Source organism: Cupressus sempervirens, chromosome 7 (assembly GCF_028749045.1).
Source record: "Cupressus sempervirens isolate cs-2001-9-10 chromosome 7, ASM2874904v1, whole genome shotgun sequence".
In the NCBI taxonomy this organism is placed as follows: Eukaryota; Viridiplantae; Streptophyta; class Pinopsida; order Cupressales; family Cupressaceae; genus Cupressus; species Cupressus sempervirens.
The window spans coordinates 379,117,123-379,128,560 of record NC_143124.1 but is presented as its reverse complement, the minus strand read 5'-3'; the positions used below and the strand labels follow the sequence as shown (position 1 = coordinate 379,128,560).

General features: G+C 36.7%; 1 protein-coding gene across 1 annotated transcript; it reads left to right on the top strand.

Annotated features, from left to right (window-relative positions):
* Window positions 1–202: 202 nt before the first annotated feature.
* On the top strand, window positions 203–958 carry LOC149547047 (aldehyde oxidase GLOX1-like). The gene has a single exon (XM_089794096.1). It carries the CDS (start codon window positions 203–205, stop codon window positions 956–958), a length of 756 nt encoding a protein of 251 aa, XP_089650222.1.
* Window positions 959–11,438: the final 10,480 nt, after the last annotated feature.

Below are 11,438 nucleotides of genomic sequence, written 5' to 3'. Positions count from 1 at the left end.
AGGTGCACAGGTGTGTTTAACTACGAGTTCGTTTCCAAGAAGGTTGGGAGAGAGAACTTACAACCTACCCTTCCTCACCCAAACCCGGACCAACTCCTTAGTGGAGAACAACCTATATCCCTTCCTCCACCTCTCCTCCAATGAAAACCTCTTCATCTTCGCCAAAAAGGACTCCATTATCCTTGACTACAAGAACAACGTCATGCTCAAGACATTCCCTATGATGCTCGATGATGGCCCGTGGAACTACCCTTCCACGAGGTCCTCCATGATGTTGTCGCTCTCAACCTTCGATGGGTTTACCAAGGTGGAAATTCTTGTTTGCGGTGGCTACCTCAACAATGGCTACTCTTCCGCCAAGGCTGGCAACTTCACGGCCGCCCTGCACAGCTGTGGAAGAATGGTCATCATGGACGCCAACCCCTTGTGGAGGATGGAGGAAATGCTTGGGCCCAGGACCATGTCAAACATGCTCATTCTAACCAATGGTGAGATTCTCATCATCAACAGAGCAGTGAGGGGTGTGGTAAGGTGGGACATGGCTAACACACCTGTCTTCACGCCCTACCTCTACAGGCATAGCCTCCCCACCATCCAGCAGTGTTGGTACGTTCTCACCGCCACCACTATAGCCCAAATGTACCACTCCACTACCAATGTGCTACCCAATGGCAGAGTTATGGTTGGCGGCTCCAACCCCCAGTTCGATTACAAGCTCATCAGAGTGCAGTTCCCCACGGAGCTTCGCTTGGATGCCTATAGCCCTTACTATCTGGAGAGCATCTACGCCATCCTCTACCCAAAGATCATCACTGTCTCTGCCCCCACCCCCAATGTCACCTATGGCGCCACCTTCACCATCACCTTCTCCATTGCCTACGATCTCACCAGCAGCAATGTGGTAAAGTTCAACTTCTACGCCCTATACTTCACCACCCACACCACCTCCATGAGCTAGAGGATGCTCTCCCTCTCTGCATCCACCCCCCTCACCACCCCAAACTCTACCATAGTCTACTCCTCCATTGTTGCTGCTCCCACCATGGCAGTTGCTGATCCACTCGGGTACTACATGTTCTTCGTCATCAACGGTGAGATCCCCAACGCTGGCCAGTGGCTCCACTTCTCTTAGAATTGCCACCATGCACCGAATAGAATGTGGTATTCCATTCTCTAATAATAGTGTAGCTGCACATAATGCAAAGATAACATCTATGGCAACCCTTTAATAAAACAAATGATGAAGCATAACGATTCTTTTTGTGAATGTGCTTAATGAGGCTTCCACAATTCCTCTCTGCATGGCGTGCTTGATTTTGAATACATCTAAATACATTAATATACCACGTATACTTTTATATTTCAATTTGGCATCTTACATATTTTGTATATGATACCACAACGAACATAGATCTATGACCCTAATTTTTCTCAACTATAGGGGATTTTTCATCTTACTACCAATATAATCAACAAGAATAAAGACACAGAGGCCTTAGCAATGTTTGATTTAACGAATTTAGGCATGAGAAGTAAAAGATTGTGTTAATACATGTAATCTAATAAATTATATTAGATTAAATAAATACAGGAGCAATGCATTACACTATGAGTGAAATGCTAAAACAATATGGCCTATATTACAATCAGAAAAATGTAAATTAATATTAAATACAAAACATGATCTTTAGAGTAGAATCAACCCAGGAAAAGGTAGAAATATTTATAAACGGGGATTTTTAAAATAAATTAATAGAAAGATGAGTATGAAATATAGAAGGAAAAAGATAATATTACATAGAAGATATATCTACACATTTCAATTTATGCTTCCTCTAGTCACATGTATAACCACAAGAGCTTCTTAATATAATCTTATCCAACAAGCAAAAGGGTATATAAGACATGGACTCAATAGTCACTCGTGTCTACTTGTATAAAATTAAGATTATACAAAATGTCCAAGTGTTATTACACAAACCATGTTCAAGGAAATATTTTACAACTTATATCCATGTGATTCAAAATCTTCCTTGATCCGATGGATAATTTTAGTGAAAATTGAAGTGTCTTCAAATCTCCAGATTTTTGCACCATCAAAAAGATCTCAGTGTCCTGATTCCAATGCAACTTGAACGGAGCAGAAAGGAGTCTGTTCGTGAAAGTTATGTTCGGTCAAAGTTCTAGTCAATAGGTAGACCAGAGGGCTAGATAAGGGGCAAAATCAAACCATCTCAAAAGTGGTCAACAATGGGTTTCAAATTAAAGATCTCGTCACAAGCTTTCCAATGGCATTCATTTCGTCAAAAACAGACTTCATATGTAAAAGTTATGGCAATTTGAATTTTGGAAGTAAAAATGTCATTTGAAAGTTGATGACATCATCATGATGTCATGGTGGCAATTGTAAACCAAAATTAAAAAAATTAAAAAAATAAGATAGTGGTGAGATTTGAACCCCTAACCACCTCTTTACCAAAATAAGGTGTTGTCGTTGGGCCACGCATTATATTCATTATGCAAGTGTCCAATATTCTATTTAAATTATGCATGCCACCAAAGCCATTTGAAAATGTGCATCAGTGGGAGTTGAACCCCGGACTGACCGGGTCCTAAAATAATTAATTGCCACTATGCCAAGGACATGTTTTGAAATTTATATGGGTTAAAGTGTATATATCCTGTGACTACCGACCGAGCGACCCTTAAAATAGGGATATATGGTTATTTTGTTAATTGTGTTTAACCTCAAATTCATGTAATGCCAAAATTATTAAATGGCAAATGGGTTAATGATGAAGCATGTATTGTTAATAGGCCTATTATTAAAATATTTTTGTTTTGGCCTAATTTAAGTAAATTTGTTGTATTAAAAGGGGGAGGGAGTGAGTGTTTTTCACTCATAATTTTCAAGAGTCTTTTTGGAGGAGAATTTTGGCCAAGTACTCTTGGAGCCAGATTTTATTCTCTTCAAGAGATGATTTATTGAAACAGGCATTGTGATAGAGAGGTCTTGTAAAGAGATTTTTGTACCATTCTTGGATCTCAAAGTTTTATTGCTGCTAAAGTTCTCAAAGGAATGGTCTTGGTGCTTTGTAATTGATTTTTGGAGATTAATCAGATCGGTCGTACTCTATTGGAGCCAACCTAGAGACATAGTCACATTTGTGGCAAACTCCGTAATCAAACTCTGTTTGCACCTTCTTATCTTCTTCTCTCTCAATTATGTTTCTCACCTTAAGTTTTGATGCATAATTTCATTTATGTATAAATGTTTTAAGACTTCCATTGAGTTGTATTTTTATTTAAATATTCAATACTACAATTAGTCTAGATCTGTCAATCAGATCAAGTGGTATCAGAACCCAATTGACTATTATTGTAGTTGTTTTCTTGAATGCTAACAAGATTTAGGATTCAGAAGGGTGAAGGCAAGCTTGAAGAATTTAATCCTAACATTGGAAAGCAAAGAACATTTCCAAAGATGTCTATTTTTGGAATGGAGGTTCTTGATGAGATCAGTGAGCAAGAATTTTGAAGAGCATTCCTTGAGATGAAGGCTAAGGTGGACATTCTTCTCCAAGAGAGACATGAACAACAATTGAGAAAGGCAAATAAGGCTAAGAAGAAGGAGGAAGCAAAATCCTCATTAAAGGATGACAAATCCAAAGGAGTAGGAGGTGGTAGTGACCCTCCTGAACCTCCATCCCCATCTTCATCATCTTCTTCATCTTCTCCTTCTTCTCCATCTTCTCCTCATTCTACTTCTTTTCACTAATACATTAGGGGTCAATTTGCGACATCAATTTGCCACGGTTGGAAAAGGTAATGTGTTTTTGGCTTTTTTTTTCAATTTTAGCCCGATGTCGTCGCAATTACGACGTCAGCCGTCGCAATTGCAACGGCCGCAGGATATAAGAGAAAAAAAAAACCAAAAACCCTCATTTGAAATAAATCGTGCGACACAGGGTTCTTCCAGAAAGGAAAGGCGGGAGATCACTTCAACAGAAAGGAAAAGAGGGGCATTGAGCAAGGCGAACTCGAGGCATTGAGAGGGTCGGGCATAGACCTGCATCGGCAAGGTGCAAAACAAACAAACAGACATTCACCTGATGGCAATTTTTAATTTTTTTTCCTTTCCCAAGTTTGATCTTGTAGATTGACTAATTTAAGTTCATTTTACTTTTTTTTGTTCTTCCTTTGGAGGGAAAATGGGAAATGCTAGTTTAAATGTCAAAATTCCAGTAAGGAAATTTGTCATCACACATATTCCTTTGTTTTTCTTTACCTCAGTCTAAGTCTCGGTTCCTCCTTGCTTGCGGGCTCCCGCAATCTCCCACTCTGCTATCGATCCTTTTTACTACCTTCTACTATCTTACCACTATTGGGTTTCATACCTGCTCTCCATTCTTCCATTCTCGAGCTCCCTCTATCAGGTTTCTCCCCTCATTACACATCAACTTCTACATATTAAATCTCCCAAAAACACTCTTACCGGCCTCCAAAACTGGTAGAGTATCAACCAATTTTAAGAACAACCTCTCACTCCATCGTTATTGGGCTCAGTCTCACATGCACCACTATGTCTCCCTTCCAAGTTGGGCTTTCACTTTTTTGCTATCCTGACATTTCTCAACCATCACCCATCATATCAGGTACAAGCTCATCTTTTCAAAAGAGACTCCATCCTAATCAACTGAATCCAAACTAACCAAGCTACATCAACTAACTCAAAATGAATGCCTTGCATGGCATAGGAGTTGACATCAAGAAGACACAAAATGACTTACTAAGACACATTGCAATGTAAAATAACCATCTAAAACTATGTAAACTACCTATGGCTTGGCCACATAACTCCCTAATGAAATAATGACTATCCACCATGATACCCAAATTCAAAATATCACCAGTTTTGTGATGCACCCGCATCAATTATCCAAAGTAAAATTAAGTAGTGTAATTAGTAAAATTTAATTACACTAACACCTCCTTTAAGTGCAGCTTATGAGAATGCAATTAAGCTTACAAAATCTAGAAGAAAATGCATGTTGAGTCCCAACTGCTAGACCATGTTAGGTACCAATGTGAAATATACAAAATAAAATATCTGTCATAAAGAAAAGAAAGAGAGAAAACCTCATGGGAAAAACCCTCCCCCAAAAAGAGATGAGAAAAAACAAAAGTGAATGGATGGATAGAGTAGACCTCCATTATGACATACAACATGCATATACAATAAAAAATCTCCATACTAGAGAGAAGAAGTGGAAAATAGACTAAGTAGCCCCCCTCAATATAGAATGTACACCTGTCGCAGATGTTCCATTCTTGATCTATAAACTACTCTATGAGTGTAGAACAACATTCCCCCCTTAGGAAGAAACAAAACCAAAGGTGCATCAATGAAGCCTCCCCAATTTGTAGGAAGGAACAATGCATGTAATCTCTAAAACCTATTCAAGTTTCCTTATGTCAACATTGGAAGGAACCTCCCCATATGATGTGTACTATGCTACTCTATTGAAAAAGATAAGTTAGGATCAATTGAGGATGAATGTAGAACATGTGTCAAAGACTCAAGTGTCTCCTTTGAAGATAAAGTAACATCCTCCAACTTTTGTATCAAAGTATCCACCATCATATCAACCTCAAAATAATGATCAACTAGAGAGTAAAGATGAGAATCAACATGTTCCCTTGAAAATATCATCTTCATCAAAGAGACAATGAATGCCATTAATAGTGTCTACCAAAATCTACAATGTAAGATTCCACAAACAAACCTACAATGTCTATCAACTAGTCATTCCATGGATTTGACTCTAGAAGAAAATGAATATCCTATTGTATTAAATCACTTGAATCCATGGTTGTATGAATGCAAGCATCATCATGAACAATAGTAGAAATAATCTCAATAGGAGGTAATACATTTTCATATTAGTTGTCATTAAGACACATAGGATTTTGTATTTCATTTTAATACATGGTATCAAATCCAAAGGAATGTTTATTTCATAGCCATTGGAGAACCTTACTTTCTTCAACCTTTGGAGGGCCATAACTCAAATCCAACATCAACACTTTGTGCGAGCATTTTGAGCAAGATCAGACCTCACCATTGCATCCGAGTGGCCATTTTGATGAAATTTGATTATAAATTTGTCTACCATTTGCAAAAGTCAAATTTGGAGCTATTTTTTTTTGCAAATTAAACCCTTATACTTTGATTTTTTATTTAGTAATGGTTTATGATGAATTTTCATTTCAAATCTAATAATTATCTCATTTCTACTAATTTGATTTTCATCTTCATTTTTTATAATTTTCTATAGTATCTACCATAGTAGTAAAAATCTTATTAGTAAAAAAAAGGCAAACCAAAAGATTCAGAAATTATCGAACTATCACGACTCAATCAAGAAAAAATCATATTTTCAACACACGTAAAATAAAGATGAAAAAATTAACAAAACATGGTTTTATAGAATAGAGATACAAAAATAAAATTAAATTAAAGCTTATTCCATAAACTATGAGATACATTTTTTCTTATTTATGTTCATATTGTATTTGATTAAATTGTATTGCACAATACATACTACACACTGCATAAATGATAACTAATTGTTGATCGTTTTCAATTACAATTTCCTTTGTATGAAGTCAACCTAAAAACTAAGTACAAAGTTGCAAAAAATTCTATGTTCCTTTAGAGTCTTGGGAAGGGTGGGACCTAGGATCTTGATTTGGGGATGGTGGTTAACAAGGGTTGATTTGGGGACAATCGTTGGCATAGGTTTAGGGATGGAGCACCTAAAAGGGTCAAGAGGCAATGTCCCTTATATGGATTTGGGGTTAGTACCCTCAGCAAGATTGACAAGCAACATCCCTTTTGTAATACAAGCAACATCACACTACCATTTTTCACAGTGATAGGATGAAAATTGATTGTAAATTAGAGTAGATACAATTCAGACATGTCCTTCAGAATTACATAATCATGAACGTTGGCAATTAGTGATTAATCAAAAAATCACATTTTTGGCTTCATCAACACATTCCTCGCAGCATCATATGAAGTTCCTTACACAACTAGCAAATGTGGGCTTAGCAAAAACTTTGGTAAATTAAAAATTGCTTAAGTTTATTTAAAAAAAACTTTATGTTATACATAACAATTTTTCTGCTATCCAATACTTTACTTGATGTTGTTTCTAGAAGAGATTGTATATGTTTTTTGAATCACAATGTTTCAGATCTCACTCTATGATCTATCATCTAGATGTTAGAGAGCAGAAGGGATAGAAAAATATATTTTTTACAAAATTAAATGATAAAATATATCCAATGAGTCCAAAAATGAGTACAAAAGTGTTTTCTATCAAGGTTGACTCATTTGAATTTAATTGAGAAGACTAAATCCAAAAATGCATCACTGCATTCCTTGCAGCATCATACAAAGTTCCTTGCATGGTTGGCATACTTAGGACTCAACCAAAATTAGGATTGTCTTTACAATGATTATCTTTAAAAATCATCATCATGATTCATAAACTGCATTACAACATTTTAAATCTTCATCTTCCCTAGTCTACTAAAAACTTGGGGAGAGGTTCTAATCCTTGCACTCTATTGCAGCTCCTCACTTCACATTAAAGGTTGTATTTTTGGCACTGAGTTGGCCAAATAATATGTGACAACTAATCATGCTCTTTTCTCTTTCTCGTTTAACTTAGTACCAAAAACATAATATAGAGCACTTGTGCTAATTTAGAAGCATTAGCAGTGATGGCAGTGAGTTGATTGGCATCCTTGTATTGAGTTGATATTGTCATTATTAAACTAAATATGAAAATATGAACAATCACATTATATCTATCTCTTGGATCGGGTAGTATATCCCTAATCAAGATGGACTGAATGACAATCATATGGGATCGAGTTATGATCCTCTATATTCATATTAGAGGCCTTGATGTTGAAATTGGCTTAGCAAATAATCATGACGATGACCATAGGGTCTCTTGATAATTTGTTTGGTGACTAATCATAATCGATAACCTTTGGATTTGTTGGCTACTTAAGTTTATGCCTATGTGTCTCCTCAAGGAGACATGTAGTTGAATAGTTACAACCGCCCCTCATATGCCTCTTGATTGCACTAAATAAGATGACCAATCACAGGAGATGGATTATCGAGATTCATAAATGATTCTATCTCTTCATATTGGAAATTCTAATAAGTGATCTAATTATATATTCAGACCTGGCAAACATTTTTCAATATTGAATTAATTCATATCCATTCTATATTGATTATCACCTAGAGAGATCCATTACATTTACAAAGATCCTTCATTATTTAACATGGTATCAGAGCTAGGTTAATAAAGGTATCACTTTAAGAGAGGAAGGCTACCAGCTATGAAATCAATACCATATGCCTTTGCAATTTTGTGCCCAAGATGGTGAGAGATTTCAAGTCACCTCATTTTCATCCTCTCTAATGTCTGCAACAAAAGAGTATCTGTAAATTTGTATGATGTTCTACATAGATTTAGTTTCGATAACACTCCTTGAGTAGCATTTGGCCATGAAATAAAAGAGGCGAAAATCAAAAAATTAGTGTTTAAGTTGTTGTGCTTGCTGGCACGTTTTGGCATGAGGGAGCAAGTACCAAAGTGTTGGGCCTATCATTCTTGCAGAGGGTGCTCCTAAGCTTCCCATTTCTACAAATGGTGTAACACTTGTCTAATTTAAAAAAATCTAAACTAATATAGTTATTTGTTTTCACTCCAAGATTTTCTAAGACAACTAATTATTTTATCTAACTACCTTTCAGCTTGCATAAACAACTAGAAGATTATTATTTTATCGTAACTCTAATTTCTTACGATACCATCCTTATCTATTTGGAAATATTGTAGGTAACAATCGCTTCCTTGGCTTCGGTTTTTAATGAATATGCTCTAAAGAGCCAATTTGAGACAAGCATCTACCTTTAGCTGAGTAATTTGTAGTGATCTACTGATATCCTAGAGATCATTACTGGTCTAATACAGGTTTGTCACTCGGGCATGCTTAATTAGTAGAAATGAGGATTTTCTATTGCTCATAAAACCTAGTAAGCATATGATAGTATTTTCTATGATATTTATATTGAGTAGAAATCGTGTCCTTACTATTTGTGAAGTGCTAAAATGTTTTTCAACAAACATGATTGGTTTCACCCTGAAAGCTTTAGTTTCCCCCAATAGGTTGGCTATCTGACACTTGAGGCATTTGTTCAATTCTTGGATGAGTTTCAGGAGGAGAAACTTGGGGATTCAGTCCTGGAAAAAAATGAACATGAGATTGGATGGCTTGAAGCTGGGAAGCCTTTCTATCCAACAATGTTTGATCCTGTACTTCAAATTTTTAGTCATGACCAACCACTTAGTTGTTTGGGAAGACCCAAGTATGTAATTACATTGTATTAGATATGGTTTACGTTTTTGTCGAGATTCTATTTCTACAAAAATGTTGTGCATTCTGTAACTTCTAATTGTATGGTGTTTTAACATAATTTTTGTTTTAATTTGATTTAGTTAGATTGAAAAATGTCTACACAGTTACCGCTAGAAGCTCTTTCAATTTTCACCTGATGGAATGTAGAAATCTCATGTCTTCAAACGTTTAATAGAATATGTATATGAATTAGGCCACACCTAATGTATATGAATTAGGCCACATTAGGTCTGAGCTAATTCATATACATTGGTCAATCTCTTGAAATATTTTCATCCTTGTTGTCTTGGAGTTTCTCCCTGTCTTAGTCTTTTAAGTTGTTCCAAGGAATGAGTTTCAGCCCAGCCTTACTTCAAATGCCAAATCTCTGTTGGTGTGATGATGAAGGATTCACATACCATCAATGGTCTAATTTTCCAAGTTGCCTTTTTAGATGCATGATCTTTTCTTGATGTCTTGGAGATCTTCTCCATCCTTGATCATGATAGCCACCTTCCCAACTTCGCTTGAGGTCTCATTTTTGGAATGCTTTCAGCTCCTCTTTCCATTCTCAGTCCTGCAACAAACAATTATTAGGATTGCATTTTGCCTTAATTGAATCTAATCCTAAAACAAAGGTTAGCACAAGTCAAGTTCCTAAAATGAGAACTTCTGATGTTTATATCAGACTTGGAAACCAAACTAATTGAAGCCTATTGCATCCTTTAACACTACTAAAATTGATTTGTTTTGAGGCTAAGGGCCGTACTACTAGTAATATTACTTTTGCTAAATCAAATCTGATAAATATGTCAAAATCCAATGATATTAGTTTCTTAATCTAAACTGAGACTAAATTATGTTGAACTAGACTCGCTGTTTGAAAGGTCATCAGTGATCAAAATTAGAGTTTGGATGCTTAGAAAGGGAGCCCTTCAAAAATGGTTGCTTGTAGTTGATATAGGAATGACAGAGAGATTTTTGTACGTTTCCCTCTCCACTGCAAATGTGTTTTAAAAAGGTGGATCAGAGCCCTATTATGGACAACAGTCTCAAAGATCTCGTCAATCAGCCCCTGCAAGTTCTAAATCTAGCTCTTGATTGCGTTAGGATGAATAAAATGGAAGATGGGTTGTCTTATTTATATAGTAGCATCTAGATTTGGGGTGTCATTGAACATTGGACATCCAAAGGAAAACCACTTAAAAGATTCATATGCCCTCCAGGTGATAGAAAACATGCATTCTTTCCAAACGATAGCAATCTCTTTTAGTGTTGCAGGTGTAAACAAGATATCCCAACAAGTAGAAAATTTGTCAAATGTCAATTTCATTTCAAAAAGTCTAGAAAAGAACACAAGTTCTGGCCAGTCATGCAGTAAATCCAGATCATCAGTAGATCATGATGCATCATGCTTGCGACGGGGCCGCTGTGGCGGCAACGCAAGCGGCCCCACCGCAAGCATGATGCATCATGATCTGCTGATGATCTGGATTTACTGCATGACTGGCCAGAACTTGTGTTCTTTTCTAGACTTTCTAAAATGAAATTGACATTTGACAAATTTTCTACCTGTTGGCCGGATATCTTGTTTACACCTGCAACACTAAAAGAGATTGTTGTCATTTGGAAAGAATGCATGTTTTCTATCACCTAGGGGGCATATGAATTCATATGCTCCGTGATGCATCATGCTTGTGGCGGGGCCGCTGTGGCAGTGATGAAAGTTGGCGTCACCGCTACAACAGCCCTGCCATATTGCTAACCGTGAATGTCACAATTGCGACGTCCGCCCACACATTGTGATGAAATGTGCATCGCATGCATAGCGTCACCGTCACAATTCCTCCCTTTGTGTCGCAATTGTGACACATTGGAAACATTGCGAAGACTGGCGGCATCGACACTAGCGCTACTACGTCGCTAGTCCCATCGTAATTTTTGAG

Coding starts and splice junctions, on each gene's coding strand:
- LOC149547047 (XM_089794096.1), top strand. CDS start 203: ATGCTCAAGACATTCCCTATGATGCTCGATGATGGCCCGTGGAACTAC.